Source organism: Telmatherina bonti, assembly GCF_933228915.1.
Source record: "Telmatherina bonti genome assembly, chromosome: 3".
NCBI lineage: Eukaryota > Metazoa > Chordata > Actinopteri > Atheriniformes > Telmatherinidae > Telmatherina > Telmatherina bonti.
Window position 1 is genome coordinate 4,799,344 of NC_136621.1, and position 23,790 is coordinate 4,823,133.

General features: G+C 48.5%; 3 protein-coding genes across 8 annotated transcripts; 1 reads left to right on the forward strand and 2 right to left on the reverse strand.

Moving 5' to 3' along the window:
* Positions 1-764: 764 nt before the first annotated feature.
* Positions 765-11,412, reverse strand: tbce (tubulin folding cofactor E). Of its 6 annotated transcripts, XR_013771838.1 has the most exons (19): positions 11,218-11,412; positions 10,742-10,826; positions 10,503-10,664; positions 10,318-10,403; positions 10,005-10,104; positions 9,824-9,926; positions 8,304-8,380; positions 8,126-8,218; positions 7,986-8,050; positions 7,850-7,914; positions 7,245-7,397; positions 6,682-6,820; positions 6,339-6,407; positions 6,201-6,260; positions 6,037-6,128; positions 5,776-5,850; positions 5,210-5,695; positions 3,427-3,534; positions 3,312-3,333 (listed from the first exon to the last, which is right to left on the reverse strand). XR_013771838.1 is itself a non-coding variant. In XM_079264986.1 (17 exons), the coding sequence occupies exons 1-17, from the start codon at positions 11,357-11,359 to the stop codon at positions 3,226-3,228; spliced, it is 1,704 nt and encodes a 567-aa protein (XP_079121112.1). In that variant the 5' UTR covers positions 11,360-11,412; the 3' UTR covers positions 765-3,225. The 6 variants fall into 6 exon arrangements, 3 of the variants coding, with proteins under 3 accessions (XP_079121112.1, XP_079121113.1, XP_079121114.1); XR_013771837.1 differs by having other exon boundaries at positions 3,303-3,333; positions 3,427-5,695; XM_079264986.1 differs by lacking the exons at positions 5,210-5,695; positions 5,776-5,850 and having other exon boundaries at positions 765-3,333; positions 3,427-3,531.
* Positions 11,413-11,682: 270 nt separating this feature from the next.
* On the forward strand, positions 11,683-17,024 carry rbm34 (RNA binding motif protein 34). Its single transcript, XM_079264991.1, has 11 exons — positions 11,683-11,834; positions 12,551-12,707; positions 12,988-13,118; positions 13,189-13,396; positions 13,958-14,017; positions 14,103-14,146; positions 14,231-14,314; positions 15,410-15,473; positions 15,541-15,583; positions 15,656-15,774; positions 16,358-17,024. The coding sequence occupies exons 1-11, from the start codon at positions 11,815-11,817 to the stop codon at positions 16,640-16,642; spliced, it is 1,215 nt and encodes a 404-aa protein (XP_079121117.1). The 5' UTR covers positions 11,683-11,814; the 3' UTR covers positions 16,643-17,024.
* Positions 17,025-17,748: 724 nt separating this feature from the next.
* On the reverse strand, positions 17,749-22,973 carry tomm20b (translocase of outer mitochondrial membrane 20b). The gene is made up of 5 exons (XM_079264996.1): positions 22,771-22,973; positions 20,310-20,356; positions 18,596-18,677; positions 18,371-18,513; positions 17,749-18,294 (listed from the first exon to the last, which is right to left on the reverse strand). The coding sequence occupies exons 1-5, from the start codon at positions 22,892-22,894 to the stop codon at positions 18,250-18,252; spliced, it is 441 nt and encodes a 146-aa protein (XP_079121122.1). The 5' UTR covers positions 22,895-22,973; the 3' UTR covers positions 17,749-18,249.
* Between the last annotated feature and the right edge of the window lie 817 nt (positions 22,974-23,790).

The window sequence follows — 23,790 nt, forward strand, 5'->3', positions numbered from 1 at the left end:
CCAGAAACCACCACCCAGATACCACCACCCAGATACCAGATACCACCACCCAGATACCAGAAACCACCACCCAGATACCAGAAACCACCACCCAGATACCAGAAACCACCACCCAGATACCAGAAACCACCACCCAGATACCAGAAACCACCACCCAGATACCACCACCCAGATACCAGATACCACCACCCAGATACTAGAAACCACCACCCAGATACCAGAAACCACCACCCAGATACCAGAAACCACCACCCAGATACTAGAAACCACCACCCAGATACCAGAAACCACCACCCAGATACCAGAAACCACCACCCAGATACCAGAAACCACCACCCAGATACCAGATACCACCACCCAGATACCAGAAACCACCACCCAGATACTAGAAACCACCACCCAGATACCAGATACCACCACCCAGATACTAGAAACCACCACCCAGATACCAGATACCACCACCCAGATACCAGAAACCACCACCCAGATACCAGAAACCACCACCCAGATACCAGATACCACCACCCAGATACCACCACCCAGATACTAGAAACCACCACCCAGATACTAGAAACCACCACCCAGATACCAGAAACCATCACCCAGATACTAGAAACCACCACCCAGATACCAAAAACCACCACCCAGATACCACCACCCAGATACTAGAAACCACCACCCAGATACCAGAAACCACCACCCAGATACCAGATACCACCACCCAGATACTAGAAACCACCACGCAGATACTAGAAACCACCACCCAGATACCAGAAACCACCACCCAGATAACAGATACCACCACCCATATACCAGATACCACCACCCAGATACTAGAAACCACCACCCAGATACCAGAAACCACCACCCAGATACCAGAAACCACCACCCAGATACCAGATACCACCACCCAGATACCAGATACCACCACCCAGATACCAGAAACCACCACCCAGATACCAGATACCACCACCCAGATACCAGATACCACCACCCATATACCAGATACCACCACCCATATACTAGAAACCACCACCCAGATACTAGAAACCACCACCCAGATACCAGAAACCACCACCCAGATACCAGAAACCACCACCCAGATACCAGAAACCACCACCCAGATACCAGAAACCACCACCCAGATACCAGATACCACCAGCAGCAGCAGTCATCACTGCCAAGTTTTTTTTGTTTTACTTGAAAAGAACTCAGATAAAGTTTGTGTGTTTTTCATCCATTCACAGCTGACATGTTATGATGTCACATTTCCGGTGGAACGAGTCACTTCCTGTTAAAGTCCAACGGTTTATTAATTTCTCTGTGATCCCATGTAGATCCCTGGAACTCCTGCTTCATGAGTTTCAGAAAAACTTGTCTGCTTGTTCTTTAACGCAGCAGAAGACCGAGCAGGTATTAAACACAAGACATATATATTGTGATGTTACCTCAGGTTGTTTTTGTAGCCTTTTCTGCCCCCCCATGCTTCTTCCACATGTGCTCTTAGATGCGTTGAAACATTCTGATGTTTTTGTAGCTGTGAACAAAGTTCCTAAAGGTCTTGAAAATGTTTAACATTTATAAAAATACTTGCAGGTTTGTTTTTTCTTTCATGTGTTCAGTCTGCGCAGTTTCACATGAAGAATCTCTTCAGGGTTTCCAGACTCTTTACTTCCTGTCATACAGAACGGTAGATGCAGACCTGAAGGTCTTCACCTCTAACCAGTTAGTAGTTCTGCTTATATTCACACTTTAAGAGCCGTTACGTCACATGACAGACTCCCCTGATCAATCTGCTGGTCGTTCAAGCCAAAGAGCCACGGCTGCATTGTAAACCGCACCTGAGGAGGTGGTCTGATGCAGATAGTCCATCTAACCAAGTCCTGCAATCTCAGATCCAGTCTGAGATCTGGTCAGATCTGGTTCTGTTTCTCAGCAAAAGTATAATCACATCTTTTATTTCTTAGTCAGCAAACCATGAATGTAGTCATTTTACAGGTTGCATCATCTCACTGAGACCCAGTTTTAGCTGAAACACCTGTTTCAGGACTCCCAGTACCAGCTCTCCCACACTGCAAACTGTGCAGTTACATAAATAATTACTTCATCTGAAAGTCTCATGTTTCAGATGATTCTTCTGGTTGCACCTTTGCAAGCGTGGCGCGGTACAGCCGGGAGCGATGGTGGCTCAGCTGGTGCAGTCTGCCTCCAGTCAGTCTGTTGGGCAACTCACTTGACCCAGCGTGGCGCTGCACATGTGCCTGGCTTTGGCTGCGAAGCAATCATCACTGATTCCATTTGGTTTTACAGCTTCGTTTCATTTTAAAGGGAAAATTAGCGGTAGACAGGAATGGTCCTGATTCTCTAAGATCCTGAGTGAGTCATGTGATGTTTATCAGCCTTATCTCCCTACAAACTGGTGAGGAGTGAAGAAACCTTTCGGATGATGGTGCAACGTCTGAACCAGGACATAAAGGTCCAGTTGTCGTTATTCTGCTGCGTCCTGGGTGACCGAGGAATCTGCAGGACTTTTCTGTTTCTAATGAACCATTTAAAGCCGAAGATGTGAAACTATCAGACGTTTCATTTGCTTCATTCATGATGTAAATAACAGTAAACGTAAAGGAATGAACTAAAAGAAAAAGCTGTATAATCTTGCTTTATTATATGATATAATAATTGTATTCTGGATGATAAATGAAGCGTTTTCAGGTAAAATAAGACGATTTTCTGTCCTGTAACTGACCAGTCGGGTTTCCATTTTATCAAACTGATTTTTTTTTCCTCCATTTGTTTTAAAACTCACAATGTCTTTTATATAAAAGTGTAAATAATGACCTTCTATGCAGATGATGTCTTGTTTTGTTTGGTTGCCTAAATGAGCCGGGTTCTACATGATGATGATGATGATGATGATTACTGTGAAGGTGCAGGTCATCCAGAGACCATGCTCATGTTTTTAGGAAAGAGATTTTATGTCATTTTTATTTGAATTCACATTAAATCAGTTTAATTCTCAATTTTTTTGGGAAACTTGGCTTAGTTGAGCTTCAGTTAGATAAAAACTGCATGAAACATGGACTCGTCAGTGTGTTACAGATGAAAGATGTGTGTAATGCTTCCACGTAGATCCCTGCTGTCTCAGCATCGCTGCAGAGTGGAGAACAAGCCGGCAGTCATCTCAGGTCCGTCAGCAGGAAATGCTTTCGTGTCACGTTCACAGCCTTAATAAAGTGTTTTAACCTCCTCCTTCTGTTTCCGTCTGTTGGTTGGAGGTATGAAAGGTTCAGTCTCCTCCTGGTGGGATGACGACTGCAGACGCAGCGTCACAAACTAAACAACGAAACATGAGAAAAATCATTTTTAAAGGTTTAATGCTTCAAGTCAGTCAAAATGAATCTGAAAAATGGTGAAAATGAGGAAAACCTCCATCAGAACCAGAACCAGGAAGGATGGCCATTTTCCTGGACCAGTTGGAGGTGGAGAGGACAGGGAAGGGGTCAACAAGGAACCTAAATCTGATCCAGGATCCTGCTGAGAAAGTGGAGAAACACAAATAAGTGAAACATCTGATCTTTCTACATGGAGAGTAGAGGAGCCCAGTGCATCATGGGACATCTCCCAGCAGCCTCAGCTTACAGCAGGACTACAGGGATGGATCCGAGTCATCGAACCAGACCCGACTGTAGGATTCATCGGAAAGGAAGGTTTGAAGACGATCTGAAGGTAGAGAGGAGGTCTGCCTCCTGAAACTGAACCTGGATCCAGTTCTGCTTCCTAACCCTCCATGAAACTGGGATCCGGTTCCAGAGAGGGTCTGATAACTGAAGGTTCTGGTCCTGTCGGAACCAGTGGTAAACCTGAGAAGGAACTGGTCTGTTGGGAGATCTGGAACTCTCAGATGGATCTGGGTCTTTATTTGCACAAGCAGAGTTTCAACTTCTGGTTCCAGTTTACTGCTTTTCTTTGGCTGCAGCTCTTTTAGAGGATCCAGACCAGTAACATCCCCTGATATTTTTGATGCCCAGTTGTTGATGTGAAGGGCAGAATGTTCCCATCCGGTAGGATGTGTCCGTCCAGCCACAGCTGGAGGATGTTGTGTCTTCGTGTGCTGGATGTTTCTACTGGGATAAAGTGAAGCTGTGGTGAGCATGACCTTCAGTCTGGAAGCAAAGCCTCCATGTTGTTCCTACAGCTGAAACAAACTCAGACATAATCACCTACATGTTTATTGTCTGATAGTTCAGATAAGAAGTTCTCTGACCAATCAGCTGCAAAAAATGTCCGGCTTGATGTTTAGTCTGGTTTTCTTAATACCAGCTTTCATACACCTCAGCAGTTAATAAACAGTTATGGTGACTGATCGCTGCATGCAGACACACATTCCCTCGGGTTTTCACTGATTTGTCCATCTGAGCAACTCATCCTCTGCTGCCATCTGATGGTAACCAGAGGTAAACATCTCAGGATGCCATCAGCTGATGTCAGGCTCCAGGTTCAGACCCACATTCACCTTAGAAACACCAGGAGGGTCCAGAAAGACGTGAAGACCAACAGAGTTTATGATAAGAAGAGAGAATACTTCACTATGAAACCACTTCATCTCCATGGAAACCAGTAGAACCTTCGTCCCCATGGAAACCAGCAGGACCTTCTTCTCCATGGAAACCAGCAGAACCTTCGTCCTTGCTGGTAGTCACAGGAGACACGCGAGCAGTTTTTGGAACTGGGATGAAAGTTTTCACCACTAAACAGCTTCTTGTCAGGATGACGGGAAACTGGTGTTGAGGCTTCGATGTTAAAATAATATTTTCAGCTAAACATCACATTGTAAAGCATTAAAACTTGGAATTAAATTAAAGCCCTGCAATGGACTGGTTGGTGGACCAGGTGGGCCTGCCTCTCACCCAGTGATTGCTGGGATAGACTCCAGTTCCTGCGAGCCTTAATGGGATGAAGCGATTCAGAAAATGATTTAAAAAAAAAAAAAAAATGTTTATAATGTCCAGTTCACTTGTTTTCATTTTACATTTCATTTCCAATAAAGAAATAAAAGAACATTGGCACAAAAAAAAACCTTTAAAGATTTTAATAGTAAAATCCTGTTTATGTTTTTATGTCTGCAGGGGTTTATTAGTGGTCGTTTCTCTAAATCCTCTGCAGAGCCGCGTCTCTGAGCATCACATGACATCCTGTGAGGTTTATGCACCTCGAAGTTCCTTTCTCCTGGAAACAACGCTGTTTGGAAGAAGCGATGATGATGATTAACCATCATCTGTCGGGTTCTTCTGCTCGCCTTTCAGCTGCTGGCCGTCACGTATCACACACACCGCACAGGTCCTGGACGTTTCTCCTGATGCAGAGCTTCTCCTGTACGGAGCAAACTTCTTCACGTAAATACATCCTCACAAAGTTTGACATCTCCTCCTTCAGGTACGTTCTGGCATCATGGCATCATCACATCATCGCATCATCACATCATCACATCATCGCATCATCACATCATCGCATCATCACATCATCGCATCATCACATCATCGCATCATGCGCACAACAGGTGTTTTCCACCAGCACAGAGCAGATCATCTCCCTGAAGGAAGAATTCAAAGGATCCAACGTTTAGAAGTCATCTGGAGCAGCAAGTCCAGGACCAGCGGACCAGAACCTGGTCAGGACTAGACCAGCGGACCAGAACCTGGTCAGGACTAGACCAGCGGACCAGAACCAGGTCAGGACCAGCGGACCAGAACCTGGTCAGGACCAGCGGACCAGAACCTGGTCTCCATCCTCTATGGAGTAAAACTGCAGTGTCTTCAAGTCGCTGTTGATGTCAAACTCGGTCCCCAGCACCTGTCACAGAGAGACTTCCCATCAGGACCTCCTCTCTGACTCAGATCCGTTTCTGACTGCATGAATGAAGAATCTGCAGGTTTATGTTTCATAGCAGCCGGATGGTTTCGCTTCACGCTGAAACTGTGCAGAACTGGAGCGGATTAAAGCTGAGGATCCTGACAGGGAGGAGTTTCTGAACGGTACCTTGGGACTGATGTAGGTCAGCCTGAGATCTGCTGCAGGGATCTTCAGCTGTCTGCAGAGCAGCCCCTTCACCTTCTGGACCAGCATGGCGGCTGCAGAGGACAAACAGCTGTCTGAGTTCAGCAGCAGCACCTGCAACCACAGAAGCACGGTGCAGGTCTTACCTGGAAGCTTCTTCTCGATGGGCTGCCGGTCTGGCTCGTCAGGAAACACAAACACAACCTCTGGAGAGGAGACAAACAGTTCAGGCGTGTGACTTTACTCTGCTGGAGCAAAGTGAGCTTCATTCTGGTGGGACTGACTTAGCAGATGATTCTTCAGGGCAAACTGCTCTGGCTTCTTCAGCTCGCCTTCATCCGGAGCTCCGTACTCTGAAAGCACACAAACATCTGGTCATCAGAGCAGACATCCACAGATCTCCACCGGGACTGAAGAGGAGCCTTCAGGGTCACTCTTCTCCAACGGACCGGCTTCACTACTGAAGATGACGGAGCTACGTGGATCCTGTCCTCCTGACTGGTGTGCAGATCAGACAGAAGCAGCCGACCAGATCCAGTCACCGATTTCACCTCCAACATGGAACGTCGCCATTTAAACGACAGATTTCTCCACATTGAAACTGCAGGAAACATCAGAAGGACTTACTGTCGATGAGTCTCTGGTAACGGGGGTGCTGGCTGGTAAACTGGGACATGGACTGACCCGGTTCTCTGGCCTTCAGCCACTCATTTCCAAACATCTTGATGTAGTCCAGCTCCGCCCCCCTTCTCTCCTTCGGGTTGATCTGAAGCGGAGCAGAAAGCCGCATCAACGCACCTTCCCACCTCAGATGAAATCATACTGCATGAGGAAGCATCGCCGCGTAGTCTGGCTGCTGAGCCGGTCTGCCGCAGTCCAGACCCTCCTCCGTTACAAAACATCTGGAGCATCATGATAACAGATATCCAGGACTGTGGAGCAGCTGGAATCCTGCATCTGCAGCTGCTCTCCTCATTTCCTCCACGTTTACAGATGTTAAAGAAAAGGAGATGCTAAACATCACCCTGGAATGACTTTTTATAGATGCTACAGATGGGCGTAAAACCACCATGATAACTGGAAGAATGTCTGAAAACGTTTAGAATAAGGAAATACAGAAAATAACCCATTCTGTGTCTTTTTCCAGAAAGTCGAGGACGTGTCCGAATGTCCACCGTCTGCACACATACCTCACAGTTGTTGAGGAAGACCAGTTTTCCCAGTTTGGCAATGATCATCTGCTGGGCTGTTTGGGGGTTTCCGTCGCTACTCACCAGTCTGTTTCTGAGACAAGTCAGTTTAACCAAACTGGGAAGTTTGGCGAGCTCGTCCACAACACACCACTGAGAGAGAGAGAGAGAGGGAAACACGCCATCACACACACAATACTGGGATTTCGGCAGCTTAGACAAATTTTCTCTTTACACTTTAATTCTCTTCTTCTCTTTCTGTTTTTTTTTTTTTTTTTTTTTTTATCTTCCAACCTCCCCCTCCCCCGCCAGGTTCAGCCTATCAGGGCCGATGATCATAATACAAATAATAATATTCAGAACATCAGGGGCAGCCATTTTTAAGACGTGTCTCCTTGGTACAGGATATCTGTCTGGCTAAATATGGCGCGTAGACGCCGTTCTGCACGCTGTGATGCTGGACGGGGTTAAAAGAGAAGAAAAAACATCTTAAAAGGAAGAAGGCGAAATCAAAACTGGAGGAATTGTTCCAGGATGTCTGAATGCAGCATTTCCAGTGTGAAATACCAGTACAGGTTCAGGTAGCATCAGGAAAACAGACTGACCTCTGAGATGTTGTTGTCAGTTAGGAAGAGGGTCTCCAGGGCTGGAAACATGGCTGTCTGACCTCCTACAGAGCAAAGATTCACAGCGTCATGCAACACGTCCCGCAGAGGAAATGAAGAGAGGATCAGCTGTTACCTGGCGGAGCGTCGTCAAACCGAAGGACCGACAGTCCCGTAGCGGACAGGTTCAGCTTCTTCAGCCTGCAACACAACAAAGCCATCACATCTGCTGGAACGTTATACGCAGCACAGAGAGGCGTTTCCCGCTGACTGTACCTGGGCAGAGCGGATAAACTCAGCACACTCTCCTGCAGCAGGGGGTTACAGGACAGGTCGAGAAACGTCAGACACTGCAGCACTCCCTCCGGCCTGCAACACATCACACACAAGACGCGCTGCTGTTGGTGGAGCTGAGAGAAGCAGGCAGGTGAGGAGGCAGCAGACAGGAGGTCACCTCAGCAGCTCTGTGATGCCGTTCTCACGAGCAGACAGCTCCTCCAGGCGGGGCCACATGGGGGCGCAGTGCAGGATCTGAGCGGAGACCAGCAGACGGAGGCAACGTCATCGCAAACACGTCGTTAACGTTCACACCAACAATAAGACAGAGAAAATGCTTCTCTGTGTGTTTCTGTTTGTTAAAGAATAAACAGAATAAATGTTGTTCAGCAAAACGTTAAAAAGAAGAGGTTAATAATAATGTATCGGTAGTGTTAGAACACACACACTTAGTTTGGGTTTTACACACCTAAACCAGCTGGTAGAGAAGCTCAGGCAGCTTTATTTCCACAATGTTTGAAATGAATGAATCAAATTCCCAGCAGATTTACCTCCACCAGACGGTAGTCAGGACCTACACAGCAGAATCCTGTCAACACATTCTGGATGTACAGGCCCAAACAGAAACCAGTTCTCAGCCCCCGGCAGCACCACCGTGACCAACGCAGGCATGAGAAACACCGTCCAGGTTGTTGTCAGGTGGTGAGATGGTCCGGCGGACAACGCTGTCACCACAGCCCTAAAAACCCGTCCAGGACCAACGGTCTGCCAGTAGTGTCTGTTCACCCACCCAACGGCACTCTGCAGAGCACGGAACTGGAAATACACACCTTACCCAGATCACCTTCCAGGTCTGGGTCAGACCCGCTTGTTGACTGTTGGTGTGATCGATTCAGCAAGGTTTGATTTTCTCCATATTGGCGTGAAGCATCACATGTTGCTGCACATCACCATGACAACCTCCCGTTCCACCTCATCGCCATGACAACCTCCCGTTCCACCACGTCCCAAAGCTGCTCTGCTGGATGTAGATCTGGTGACTGTGGAGCTGTTGGAGGACAGTGAACTCATCGTCATGGTGGAGATGATGTGAGCTTTGTGACATGGTGCATCATCCTGCTGGAAGTTTCCATCAGAAGATGCTACACTGTGCTCAGAAAGGGACGGACATGGTCATGGAGGGAGATACGGGTGATCCTGACGGCAGGATGGATCCATGTTGTCATGATGTTTCCAGCAGATTCTGATCCTACCATGTGAATGTGGAGCTGAACTGGAGACTCATCAGACCAGCAACGTTTCTCCATCTTCTGTTGTCCAGTTCTGGTGAGTCTGTGTGAATTGTAGCCTCAGTTTCCTGTTCTTACTGACAGGAGGGAACCCGCTGTGGTCTTCTGCTGCTGGAGACCATCTGCTTCCAGGCTGGACGTGTTCAGATGATGTTCTGCAGGATGGAACCAGTGCTGACTGGACTTCCTGTTGTCTTTCTGTCATCTCCAACTAGTCTGACCAGTCTGACCTCTGACCTCAGCCAGACATCAGGTCCAGACCAACAGCAGACAGATGGATCTGATAAACTACGCTGAACGACAACGAGTCATTCTAATCTGCACATTCCAGCTTGTTTAGACTCAAAGTATCGTTGGAATATTTTTTTATCTACGGATGCGAACAGCTGTTTGGTATGGAGCTACGTACCTGCGTCCAGGTGAGCTCACAGCCGCTGATGGCGAGGACTCTAAGGCCGCAGAACGCCTGGCGGTGAGCTGAAGGCTGAGAGGGCAAACGCAGTCTATTGTAGCTGCAAACGGAGCAAAAGGAAGGAGGTTAGCATCCATCAGGTTAGACAGAAAGGTGTTCTCCTCAGACGAAGACACACCTGAGCTCTAACCCTTCCAGTTTGTCCAGCTGCTCGCTGATGGCGGCAACGTCCTCCCAACACGACAGCAGCGACCTGCTCATGTCCAACCACTCGATATCTGATCGCTGCCGTTAAAGCTTCTGACATGACGGGAGGCTTGAAATGGTCGAAACCAACACGTCACCCTGCAAACACCGGTCACTTTAAAACCACGAAGCTTTCCAATTCCCTCACACAAAGTCCGGAAGCAGCCGTTTCCATAGCGACGCTGGCATGAAGCTGCAAACAGATCAAAGACCAGCAGGTGCTGAAACCACCTGGGTAAAGATACTGGGTGTGTGTTTCCGGATTTCTCCAGCAGCTCCGGGTCCGTTGACGTCGCAGCGGGAAAGCACTGCTGATGGAAGCTTCTCCAATCTGTGGAGACATTTTATGAAAACAATCCTCATCCTGTGACGTGTTTCTTAGAGACGAGGCTGTGGAGGAGCAGCCGTGAAAGCAAACCCATCATCACACCTGCGTTCCACAAACCGCCACTCCAGCTCCTTGTGGGAAACAGAGATCTTGTTGCTCTGGATGTCCTCCACGTTGTCCTCGTATATACCGTGCACAGCGGTCAGGTAGTCCACGCCAAAGCTCACCTTCGCTGGACGGACAAACGAGCCTGCTGTGGGGTGTCTACGGCAGAGGAAAGAAGCCATGAATCAGCTCTGTGTGACGTACGCTGCAGAAGCGCTGACACAGCAATTAACTACCTGCATGTGAAATAGTGCACGCCTGCATGGCTGCCGTCATGCTTGCCTCTCTGCGGGTCGTCCCACTCCACGCCGAGCCACAGCCCTGAAACCCCACGCCGGTGGGGACACGTCACAGGAGATGCCTTTATCAGACGTTTATTTAACCTGCTTGTGTTCGGTTTAAAAGTCAAAAAGTGTGAAAACTGTGTGCAGTGTGTGTGTGTGTGTGTGTGTGCAGTGGAAACAACGGGACTAATGCAGCATAAAACTGAAAACATTAGATTAATATTTTCCACTTTTTATGCCTCCATCAACATCTCTTCTACCTGTGACACCGCGGATTATTGTTGACGCTAAAACTGCTCATTAAAGCAACATTCCTGTCCTGGATGCACCATTCCCAGTAAAAACTAACCCAGTAAGGAAACTAACTGGTGTTATTATATAACTCCCAGTAAGGAAACTGACTGGTGTTAGTATAAAGTGAGTCCTACCAGCAGTCGGTGGGACCGGACCCACGTACCGGATCGTGGCCCGCTCCCCGCCGCAGGACACCCGCCTGCCCACGGCGTCCTCCGGCACCTCCGGGTCCGCGGCTTCCAGTCGCATCGTGTCGTCCTGCCGTGGAACAAACATCCCACACACCTGTGTACCTGCAGGTTAGTCACGTGTTTCGTCGCTGATTACCTCACAACATTCTGCTAAGGCTAACCGGAAATGACGCAACGTGACGTCATGCTTGGCTCCACCGGAAACTGTTCCAAATTACATTTAAGATTTTACTTTTAAGGAAATATCAATGTTTTGTTTTTGTTTTTTTTTTATACTAATAAATATTTAGTTCCGTTGTTTCTCTATCTGTTGTCGCTTGTTGATTTCAGCTGCTCTGTTTGAAAGCTAATAGGAACCATTGTGTGGTGTGGACCGTGTTTCCGGGGGACATAGTTTAACCAAGGACAGTTTGGGGAAGAAAACGTGTGGATGTGTTTTGTTAGAGTTTAGATATTTGTGTTCATGCTAATCTGTAGCATTATTTATCTAATAAAAAATACGCGGTCTTTAAGTTGAGGAGGAAAAATCTGCAGGAAGCGATGAAGAAGAAAGTTTCCAGGTTTGTTTCTTTGGTTTGGTCTCATCCCAACAACTAAAACTAGGTTAGAGATGCTGGTGAATCCTTCCAGGTTTGTTTCTTTGGTTTGGTCTGAACTAAAACCAGATTAGAGTTGCTGGTTAATCAGTTAATCCGCCATAGCAGAATGTTTTCCTGATCAGAAACCCTTCTGTCAGGTTTGCTTCCATTAGGGACCCTTGCTGACCCCTGACTCTTTGTAAATAAACCCCCAGCTGATTTTTTACCAGCCTGCTGTAAAGTTTGATCATCTGAAAACCAGTCATGTCTCTTGCAGGATGGGATTCACCATGAAGACCTGGTTCTAGGTTTTCATGTGGATTATAATCAGCATCGCTTCACTTTCATCATATCATATCAATAAGAACTTTACTATATTTAATGATCACATTTCATAACTGTCTGATGATTGTACATGTTCTGCTGCTTCCATAAACACTAGTTTCACTCAGTGAAAACCATAGTGAAGACATTTGTCTGAACTGTAAACGGACATGTGAGTTTACATATAAAATGCGTGACATACAGGAACATGTAACTTGTCCACCGCAGCAGTTTGGTTTCTACTAAACAAGCAAACCAAGGCTGAGATAAAACCATGTTACACACTCCTGTTTAACAGCAGGAAAGCCAGTTTGAAGTTGATCTACTGCCTTGCTCATCAGCGCTCTGCCTTCCTGGACTGTTTCTGTTCTCAGGGGGAAGCCGTTGCCGGGGCAACGGCCAGCTGACTACGTGGTGGGTCAGGTGTCAGGAAGTCTGTTCCAGCAGAACTCTGCAGCCTCTGGATCGCTGTCGGCCTTGTTCAGCACCGCCGCTCCAGCTGCAACCGTTCTGTTTCAGCCTCCACCAAAGGTACGGCACACTTCCAGCGGCTTCTCTTTTCCTGTCAGGATTTCAGAAACAAACCGGGATGCAGCCGTCGCTGGGTTTTCCACAGCTCAGAGTTGTTTAGAGTTTAATCAGACACGTTGGGGCTTTTTTTACACAAAGTTACACAGTTATCTGAACATATCTGTCACATTCTTCGGTCAAAATACCTGAGAGATGCAGAGCAAAAGCTCTTTATTCAACCAGCTCTGGTTACAGAGCTGGGGTGTCTTTTTCCTTAAGTCATCCGTCTTCCTGTTTTCAGCCTGTCCAAAAGAGCTTGAAAGCGGAGGAGCAGAGGAAGGAAAGGCCAGAGGTCGAAGGTGAAGCACAGCAGAAGGCGAAGAGGAAAGCTCCGAGGGAGAAATCAGAAGCCGACCAGCGGCTGGAGAACAGGTGACTTCCCGTCTCTTCCAACCTCCTGTAAAAATCTGGACCTTGTGTGATTCTTCTGCGTTGGTTCCAGGGAGAGCAGTTTACAGGAAGCAGACGATGCCGAGCGGGAACCGGAGAAGTCAGCGAGGAAGAGGAAGGTGTCGGAGTCAGACAGAGAACACGATGCAGAATACTGGGTGCTGAAGCGACAGAAGATGAAGGCCATCCGCAGCGAGGAGGCCTCGAAGCGGAAGAGGACGGTGTTTGTCGGGAACCTGCCCGTCAGCTGCACCAGGAAGGTATTTCCTGCTCTTCATCACAGTGAAGTGTCTCTTCCTCATCCTCTAACTGGATCATCCGGTTCTGGTTCAGGCTGAGACTGCAGGGTGTCTGAGTCCGGTCTGCAGGTCCTGCAGGTTCCTGCCCCAACACACCTGGCTGCTGTTAATGGAGCTTTGTCATGTTGACACAAAGCTGTTTGATCCATTTGAATCAAGTGTGTTGGAGCAGGAAAACACCTAAGAGCTGCAGGGTAGAAAACCAGTTTAAACTCCTGGGACTTAAAGGGTGAGTCTGAAATGCTCAGATTGTGCCTCTCCCTCCCTGAGGTTATACTTTTGCATCATGCATTTATAAAGAACAAAGTTACCGGACACGTTTATCTTACCGGTCAGGTTTACCTTCATGACAACTGTGGGGGGAGTGCATTTTTTTCAAACTCGCCCGTTTCAAAGTAATTTAATCTCGAAATTCGGATCCCAGACCTGATCCCAGCAGAGACCCAGTGGAGACCTCTAGAAGCCATTCACCAGCAATAACCTGATCTCAGACCTGATTTCTGATTATGTGTCCTCTTCCAGATGCTGCGGAGTCTCTTCAGGGATAAAGGATCCGTTGAATCCATCCGCTTTCGCTCCATGGTAAATCTTTTATTTTAATCCAGCTCCTCTTCTGCTGCTGCTTTCTGACTTAAATCACAAGACCTGTTCTGGTTGGACCCTTCAGGTTCGAGAGGATCCCTCCATGTCTCGGAAAGTAGCAGCCATCAAGTAAAACTTCAGATTTTCATTTTGCCGTTAAATTCATGAGGAAAAAGAATGTTGCTGATGGAATCTCTTTCCGTCTTTCGTCAGGAGGAAAGTTCATCCGCAGAAGCAAAGCCTGAACGCCTACGTGGTGTTCAGAGACGAGGACGGCGTCAGCAAAGCTCTGGAGAGGTTCGGCACCGCAGAGACCAGCCTGAAACACAAATGGGGGGGGCGGAATAAAATCGATTAATCACATTTTGATCACATGATATTTCCCTGAAAAGCAACATTTTTTATATTTAAATTTTTTTGAGCAGATAAGTCATTTAACAGCTGCAGCTGTTGTCAACATTCAATCATTTTCTAAGCCGCTTAATCCAGTTCAGGGTCGCGGGGAGCTGGAGCCTATCCCAGCTGGCTTTGGGCGACAGGCAGGGTACACCCCGGACAGCTCGCCAGGCCATCGCATGTTGTCAACATGTTACAGTAAATGTAACTTTTCCCGTGTTCCCCTCCACATGCTGCATCAGCAGACATGAACATGAGACAGAAAACAGACTGTTGTGGCTTCAGCCTGGTCCTGCAGCAGAGCTCATCACCTCCTGCTCTGCCTGCAGCTGGAAGCTGCAACCGACCTTCTGGCGTGTTCTTCTGGATGGGGGAGGGGCTTACGTAGCCGCCGCCGTTGCTAACGGAGAGAAAACTAAACGTTCTTCCACGTTTCTCACCAAAGGTCTCTGAAATCACCAGAAAAGTTGCTGAAATTCACTTTTTCTTAAATCCGAGTCACTAGACGGGTCTGAACACAACGCCGGCGTTACTCACCACGAGGTCGACCGCGTGCATCAGTGTAGTCGGTGAACCAGAGTCCCAGACCCGTACGGTGAACCAGAGTCCCAGACCCGTACGGTGAACCAGAGTCCCAGACCCGTACGGTGAACCAGAGTCCCAGACCCGTACGGTGAACCAGAGTCCCAGACCCGTACGGTGAACCAGAGTCCCAGACCCGTACGGTGAACCAGAGTCCCAGACCCGTACGGTGAACCAGAATCCCAGAACATTCTTCAGTAACATCAACTGTTCATTTTTCTGTAATAATTAATCATAATAAACGCGTTAAAGTCCCACCACTAATTAAAATATTGACTTTTTATTCAAGCTTTACATTTTTCTGTCTGCTACTTTAATATTTACCAAATTGATGTTGCAGACCAGACCGGGCCCTTTGGGTTCCAGGTTTGGCCCCTGGTCTGCATGTGACTAAAGCGTCGTGTCCTCCGGCAGGAATGGGATGGAGATCGAGAAGGACTTCTTCATCCGGGTGGACCGAGTGACGGACGGCTCGTCGGTAAGTCAGCAGTCAGCCTTCGGCGGCCGACCCGTCGCATCTGATGAAAACTCTCCTTGTTTTGCAGCACGACCACAAACGTTCGGTGTTCGTGGGGAATCTCTCGTTTGGTGAGTGACCGTCCGGAAGCTCAGCTGCAGTTTCCCGCCTTCATGTTCAGCTCATCTGATGCGTCTCTGCAGAGATAAACGAGCTGGCGTTCCGGAGGCATTTCGAGGAGTGCGGGGCGGTGGAAGCCGTGCGGCTGATCCGGGACCAGAACTCCGGACTGGGAAAAGGATTCGGCTACGTCCTGTTTGAGGTAAGACGTGTCCAACTCGGACAGGTGGAAGAAGGTTGATCAGAATCGGACACGAGGAACCGTATTCTTTCCTCCAAACCTAAACTCCATCCTGCAGATCTCATTTATGACGTTTATAAGTTTAAAGGAATCAGGGTTTAGCGCTACACAGCAGTCACTAATCAGCTGATGGTGAATCCCATCAGGATGTCCATCTCCTGCTCGTGTCGTTCGTCGTCATTTAGATTCAGAAACGTCAGGATTTAAGCAGATTAAATCAGCTGGAATCCCCCGTGTTCCTCCTCAGAGGGACTTTATGAGCCCGTTCAGGTGACAGCTCCGTGTTTCTCCCTGGATCCGCTCTAAATAAAGAAACTGGAAAGTAAAGTGATAAACTTTCCATGCTGTAGCAAGTAAAGTAATCTCATTACAATTCCAGAAGTAACGAATGGCGAGTTAAAGGTGGAAAATTCCACGCCATGCATGAAAACGTTTTCACACATTATTTCCACACAGACCTGACGGGCCGATGGCTGAGGGTCCCGGTTTGGATCCCACATCATGTGTACCTGGAGGAAAGCTTTCAGCCATGTTGTCGTTGCAGAGCGTGGACTCGGTGCTGCTGGCGCTGAAACTGGACGGCTCCAAGCTGGAGGGCCGGCCGATCCGGGTCAAGAGGTCGATGAAGAAGGAGAAGCTGAACAAAAGCAGCAGAAAACCCACCAGGAGCCCCGTGAAGCGTTCCGGGCGGGAGACGGGGCCCGGTCCCGGGCGGTCCAGGCCCCCCAAGAGTTCCACCTCCTTCAAAGGAGAGATGGCGGATCCAAGCAAAAAGGCGAAAAAGAAAGGACTGAAGAAGATGAAGCCAAAGAAGCGGGTTCATCTCTGAGTTCTGGGGGGGTGGTGTCAGAAATAAATCCTGGTTCCAGGCGGCTGGTTTGTAAATAAAAAAGAGGAACTGTGTGAACTTTATTCTTCCAGCTTCGCTCCTCTTCATCATCATCATCATCGTGTCTGTAAAACATCCTGATGAGTCCAGTTTGGTTTCTGTCATCCTGCACCCAACGTGCACGTCCTCAGCTCCACCTGCTCGGCTTCCGGAGGTTCTGGCCGGTTCTGACCGGTTCTGACAACCGTCTGCCGGCGTTCCAGCGAACATCCTGCAGCTTCGTCCGCCAGTAGAAAGGTTTATCATTATGGGCATAAAATAAAAGCTGAAAGAGGTTCATATAGATAAAAATAAACCAGAATTTTAATTGTAACAGAATACATTGTTTATACTTATATACACTACCAGTCAAAAGTTTGGACACACTTTCCCATAGGATCCAATGGGAAAGTATGTCCAAACTTTTGACTGCTAGTGTAATGGAATTAAATAGTTAATATATACCTTTAAAATTAAAATAATTTACATATATTTCATAACAATAAAATGTTTTATATTTATCAAATAATGTTAATTTATAAAAATGAGGCAAAATATTGTTGAAACATTTTAAACAAGTTCATAATATTTTCTAAAGGATATAAAAGAATCATCTTGATAATGGAAGAAAAATGTGACATTTTCACGACTTGGTTCTGATTCTGCTGTACTGATCCGACCCACTGCAGACCCGACTGCTGCATGTGGAACCAGAACTGAAATGTGAATCCAGTCCCGGGTTTGGGTCTTCTGGGCTGACAAACGGTTCCACAGCGGTGTGATGTTGACAACCGCTGCAGCTGAGCTGATTCATGGAGTCGTATCTCTGAGGAACGTTTCCATCATCTGGTTCAAGTTATCATTAAGAAATAAAGCCGATGTGGAGGAAGGGGTGTCACCTGGTACTAGGTGGTCCTGGTGTCGCCGACGGGGAGTTTGGAGGTTCTTCTCACTTCTTCATGTCCAGCAGACCAGGACTTTTACTCATGAAGCATGTACAAATAAAACTATCAGTTTTTCTTTAAGTCTGAAGTTATTAATCTTACACTGTTTGTGTCCAACACACACACACACACACACTCCACTTTTTTTATTCTTTATTTTTCCAAAAGAAGATCTTCTCTTCAAACTCAACTAAAAGTTCGACTTTTTAAAAAGTGTTTCAGAGTCTGGACAGAAAAAAAAACAACCGATAAAACAATAAATACTCTGAAGGTATCCAAGCAACAGAAGACGTTGCTACGGATACGGTGGAGACGGCTGGTACCTACATGTCAGAAGCTGTGCACCTGGAACATGATGCTGTCAGGATGTGACGCGACACCACCCTGCAGGGAGGAGCTGGTGTTAAACCCCATCAGTTCATTACCACCGACTGAGGGAGGGGGCTTTATTCACACCGATACCCCAAAACGGGGCAGATACGTCAGACAAGATAACAGACACGGATAACGTTGCCATAAAAAACTGGATCCCTTTGGAACGCGGACATCAGCGAGTGGGGTCGTGATGAAGGAGAGGGTCCACATGAGGAGGGGGAGATGGGTGGGGGTCTCTCCATCCAGGCCTTATTCTATATCATCCTCACTCAGACTCTGTGCGCTCACGATGCGCTGCAGGACAACAGGAAACACATGAGAGGTTCTGCTCAGCCGGCCGGTTCTGGAGCAGGTCTGAGCGGAGCGTTACCTGGCTGATGCTGGGCAGCTTGGTGAGCAGCATCTGGAAGACGGGCGGAGGCAGAGTCTGCTGCAGCACCTGCAGCAGCTGCTGAGGCTGCCCACACACGGCGATGGCGTTGGTCAGGTGCTCCACGCCTTTCTCATAGTCTCCTGTAGACGGAAGCACAAGCAGGTACAAACATCTGCCGGACTCGGCTCCGATCAGACAAATCGGGGGGGGGGGGGGGGTTACCCTGAGCCAGCAGCTCCTCGCCAAGTTGGATCTCCTCCAGGAAGAACTTCTGCACCGCCTCCGCATCCTTCAGGTCCGGAAGCTGCAGGAAAACCAGTCAGAACTCGTAAAGACGACACCAGGAACTCCTGACGTTAAAGTGGAACTATTCTGTGCATTTCAGGCTCATCTATTTTTATTTCTGAGCCCAGAAGGGCTGGGATTGATGGAGTTATTGTCACAAATGGCTTTATTTACTTCAGACCGACCCTCTCCGTAGGCTGTCAGATCAGCCTGCGGGCAAAACGAGTGGATTGAGACTCTTCCGCATTAAGCCCCGCCTCCCGCCACTGCACTACATCGGGAGCGCGCACCGCACCTGCTTTCACCGTCATTGTAACGTCTCATAAACAGAAGGATTAGGCTCATATGAACTCAATAAAAACACAAAATACCATGTCAACACATAGCATACAGCCCTACATGTTGGAACCTGAATCAGAGCCTGAAAACAAAGTGGAAAACAGCAACCCACAGCAACGAATGCAGCAGGATGTCTCTCTTTGGTAAACTCACCAGCCATCGTTGGAAATAACTTTATCCCACGTTTTCCACCCGCCTGATGTATTTGTACATGCCCTTGTTAACCAGTAGAAGGTAACCAATCACCCAACCTTATCCCCCGGGACGTCACAAGGATTTCCACGTAGAAAAAACTCTCTAAAACCACGCGTTTTTCGTCACCATGGAAACCGAACAGAGAGCGTGCTGGAACTCAAACTCAAACTCAAACATGCGTTTAGGTGATAAAAAACAGTGTCGTTCACATGTCTGATGAGGATTCAACACTGTAACACTGTAGAAAGCTCAGAAAACTCCAAATACCATCATAGCATCCCTTTAAACCTCTTTCCTCAACGGTCACTGAAATCTCCCAGCATCCTCGGCTCCTGAGCGGTGGTCCCAGCCAGATTCCAGGAGGAACCTGCAGAACCTGAACCTGTTCGCTTGTGGCGACCTGCTTCCTGTTCCCCTCTGATGCCTTCAAAGTGTTCCCATCTACACAACCAGACGATTAATCTGCGTTTCTCTAAAGAAAACATTCCCCAGACGGAGCTCCGCATCATCGTTCCCTGCAGCTCCGCCGTCACATTCCCCGCCAGTAGACTCCGCCCCCAGCTGCGATGCGTCTGGACATCAAACATTTTTAATGAAAACTTCTTCAGACTGAAGAGACGAAGACTCTCGATTCCAAACAATCCAGCCCGATAAGATTAGAAGCAACAATCCGCCAGAACATTAAAACCACCATCAAGCAAAGCGAAGATCTGCCATCATCATCATCATCATCATCAGCTGGGACAACACACGATCATCAGCTCCATCAGAAAGTAGCGATGCTGGCTGGGTTGCTGTGACTTTAAATGACACAAACCACTAACAGAAAAGTAAGCTGAGACATCTACAGCACAAGACTAAAAATAAAAAGTCCTCTGTAACCTTTGTCATTTTTTAAATCTTTTTTTTTTCTCACCTTCTGTTTGAGACGAAAACCCTGAATTACTGAAGGAAATCTTCACAGCTGGCAGGCTGTATGTTTAACCGTATGTATGTATAAGCATGTGACATTACAAACATCCAGATGTGTGAATGAACAAAGACAGATTTGTGTCAAAAACGTATTTTCCAGGTTATGAAGTTTCATGGCGGGTCTTTAACGGTGTGGCGTCCTCACCTTTGCCAGGCCGGCCCGCTCCTTCGCCGCCTTCAGCTTTCTCCTCCCTGCAGCAAAAAGACAGAAACACTCAGAACCTAAAGTTTCACCCAGACGGCTTTCCCAGCTCATTTCACCAACTCTGAACCACCCTTAAAACATTTCATTCTTTCTTTTCTCTCTGAGATCCACTCAGGGGGAAGGTTTACCGAGCCGACATCTAAACCCAGATCAACAAGTGGAAACTAGACCATGAAAGCTCTTAATCCTCCATGAAGCAGAGGCTTTGTATAGCTTAGCATCATGATCAGTGTGAGGCTCTATGTCCCTGCTGGTCCCCGTCGCTGGTCCCCGTCACTGGTCCCTGGTCCCCGTCGCGGGTCCCCGTCGCTGGTCCCCGTCGCGGGTCCCCATCACTGGTCCCTGGTCCCCGTCGCGGGTCCCCGTCGCGGGTCCCCGTCGCGGGTCCCCATCACTGGTCCCTGGTCCCCGTCGCGGGTCCCCGTCGCGGGTCCCCATCACTGGTCCCTGGTCCCCGTCGCGGGTCCCCGTCGCGGGTCCCCGTCGCGGGTCCCCGTCACGGGTCCCCGTCGCTGGTCCCTGGTCCCTCTCGCTGGTCCCCGTCGCTGGTCCCTGTCGCTGGTCCCTGGTCCCTGTCGCTGGTCCCTGGTCCCTGTCGCTGGTCCCTGGTCCCTGTCGCTGGTCCCTGGTCCCTGTCGCTGGTCCCTGGTCCCCGTCGCGGGTCCCCGTCGCTGGTCCCCGTCGCTGGTCCCTGGTCCCTGGTCCCTGTCGCTGGTCCCTGTCGCTGGTCCCCGTCGCTGGTCCCTGTCACTGGTCCCTGTCGCTGGTCCCTGTCACTGGTCCCTGTCACTGGTCCCTGTCGCTGGTCCCTGTCACTGGTCCCTGTCACTGGTCCCTGTCGCTGGTCCCTGTCGCTGGTCCCTGGTCCCTGTCGCTGGTCCCTGGTCCCTGTCACTGGTCCCTGTCACTGGTCCCTGTCACTGGTCCCTGTCATTGGTCACTGTCACTGTCACTGGTCACTGGTCCCTGTCGCTGGTCCCTGGTCCCTGTCGCTGGTCCCTGGTCCCTGTCACTGGTCCCTGTCGCTGGTCCCTGTCGCTGGTCCCTGTCGCTGGTCCCTGTCGCTGGTCCCTGTCGCTGGTCCCTGTCGCTGGTCCCTGTCACTGGTCCCTGTCGCTGGTCCCTGTCACTGGTCCCTGGTCCCTGTCGCTGGTCCCTGTCGCTGGTCCCTGTCGCTGGTCCCTGTCGCTGGTCCCTGGTCCCTGTCGCTGGTCCCTGTCGCTGGTCCCTGGTCCCTGTCACTGGTCCCTGGTCCCTGTCGCTGGTCCCTGTCACTGGTCCCTGTCGCTGGTCCCTGTCGCTGGTCCCTGTCGCTGGTCCCTGTCACTGGTCCCTGTCGCTGGTCCCTGTCACTGGTCCCTGTCGCTGGTCCCTGTCACTGGTCCCTGTCGCTGGTCCCTGTCGCTGGTCCCTGTCACTGGTCCCTGTCACTGGTCCCTGTCGCTGGTCCCTGGTCCCTGTCATTGGTCACTGTCACTGTCACTGGTCCCTGTCACTGGTCCCTGTCACTGGTCCCTGTCGCTGGTCCCTGGTCCCTGTCATTGGTCACTGTCACTGTCACTGGTCCCTGGTCCCTGTCGCTGGTCCCTGTCGCTGGTCCCTGTCACTGGTCCCTGGTCCCTGTCATTGGTCACTGTCACTGGTCACTGTCACTGGTCACTGTCACTGGTCACTGGTCCATGTCACTGGTCCCTGAGTGACGGGAAGGTCTCCATACATCCCAGTCCTGTGTGGAACTGGGATGCTATGGAACAGCTTTGCCATCACCTCGGTGTCCCTCAGAGACTCTGGTGCTTCTTCAGGTCCTGATGCAAGAACACTTGAGGTGAAAAATATGAACACTGATTGGTCACAATTTGGCACCAGTAATGTTGCAGTTAAAGATAAAGCTGGGAGGAGGCTTGGAGATCAATAACATCATTTATGAAATTACTGTAAACTGCATTTAATAAGACCTGATCAAATCATTTTAAACCATCAGAGATATCTAGTGGAAGAGATGAAAGATTTCCATCTGAAAGCCATGAAAAGGTGCAGAAAATGTAACAACGCCTCAGATCTGTCCTGCTGTGTGAGTCCAGCACCAGCCAGTTAAACCAGAACACCCAGCAGGAGTTAAACCAGAACACCCAGTAGGGAGTTAAACCAGAACACCCAGTAGGGAGTTAAACCAGAACACCCAGTAGGGAGTTAAACCAGAACACCCAGTAGGTCTCACTGGGCTCCAAACATCTTCATGCTGGTTAATGACGTTAAAATGTCTGACAGCTGAATGGAGCTCAGAGTTCATATGTCTGACGGAGCGATAGGCAGAGCTGGTTAAACCGAACCGACGCAGAGCAGATCGGATCTCCAGGCCTGATGGAGGTGAAGAGGAGGAGGAAGAGGAGGTCAGACTCACGTTCCCGCAGCCTGTTCCTGAAGTCGGGGTCACTCCGTCTTTTCCTGTCAAAGTAGATGCAGTAACCGACTAGCAGGGCCCCGCAGACCCCCGCAGCGATCGCACTGTTCCGTCCGCCCATCATCCTGCTCGACCCGGTCGCCTTTACGAAGCTTTGGAGGATTTTCCACTCGGTCGGTTTCAGTCAGGCGGCGAGGACACGCTCAGAGCAGGAAGGACCCGTAAGGCCCCCCCTGTCTGACCCATAGACATATGTATACATAGACGCTGTATAGTACCACGCTGCCTATGCGCGTCCGAGGACCAACCACAACAATAACGTCACCAATTTTTACCTGATTTTTCTTACAGTTTGGTTTGTTACAAAGGGCAGAGATATTGTTATGATATGTACCACTGTAAAACATTAAAAACAACGTGCCTTTATGCTAAAAGGTTTTTATAATGCTATTTAACTAAGACAGCTAGCTACAATATAAATGAATGTAAAAATGAATCTGATACTAACATGTTTGATTGTTTATTGATGCATTTGGATTTATCTATTTTTATCTGGTCAAATAAATTATTATTCAACCTTGTGAAATGTAATTTCACACTATCTGCTTTCAATATTTCACCAGTTATTGCAACCGTATGCTGAACAAAATACAGGAATAGTTGCTGGTTTTCTCTTGACTACGGCAGACTCTTTCTTTTATATACATTTATTAATTTATCAATATAGAGATACAGTTGTACAAAATCTGAACATAAAGTATTGTATCAAAACTGTGCAATTCAAAAGTTACCCAGAAAAACATCCAGAGAGCAAAAAATCTTCGCCAAGGCCCTTAAAAAGTTCCTGGATCCAAACGGTGATCCGGATCACCACCAAAAGTAAATCAGTTCTTCTTTTTCACGTTTCCAACAAGTCCTGAAAATTTCATGAAGTTACCTTGAACACAAACAAACATATAAAACCAGGAAAAACAAAACCTCTTTGGTGGAGGTAATTATGCTACCATGTAAAACTCTCTT

Excerpts from the sequence above, each read along its gene's own strand:
- tbce (XM_079264986.1), bottom strand. The coding sequence starts at position 11,359 with ATGTTTGTTCCACGGCAGGACGACACGATGCGACTGGAAGCCGCGGAC. Across the intron at positions 10,827-11,217 it reads TCCGGTCCCACCGACTGCTG|GGCTGTGGCTCGGCGTGGAG; the intron begins GTAGGACTCACT and ends GTGGGGTTTCAG. Across the intron at positions 10,665-10,741 it reads GTGCACTATTTCACATGCAG|ACACCCCACAGCAGGCTCGT; the intron begins GTAGTTAATTGC and ends CCTCTGCCGTAG.
- rbm34 (XM_079264991.1), top strand. The coding sequence starts at position 11,815 with ATGAAGAAGAAAGTTTCCAG. Across the intron at positions 11,835-12,550 it reads ATGAAGAAGAAAGTTTCCAG|GGGGAAGCCGTTGCCGGGGC; the intron begins GTTTGTTTCTTT and ends TTCTGTTCTCAG. Across the intron at positions 13,119-13,188 it reads GACCAGCGGCTGGAGAACAG|GGAGAGCAGTTTACAGGAAG; the intron begins GTGACTTCCCGT and ends CGTTGGTTCCAG.
- tomm20b (XM_079264996.1), bottom strand. The coding sequence starts at position 22,894 with ATGATGGGCGGACGGAACAGTGCGATCGCTGCGGGGGTCTGCGGGGCC. Across the intron at positions 20,357-22,770 it reads CAGGAACAGGCTGCGGGAAC|GGAGGAGAAAGCTGAAGGCG; the intron begins GTGAGTCTGACC and ends TTTTTGCTGCAG. Across the intron at positions 18,295-18,370 it reads AGCTGCCCAGCATCAGCCAG|CGCATCGTGAGCGCACAGAG; the intron begins GTAACGCTCCGC and ends GTTGTCCTGCAG.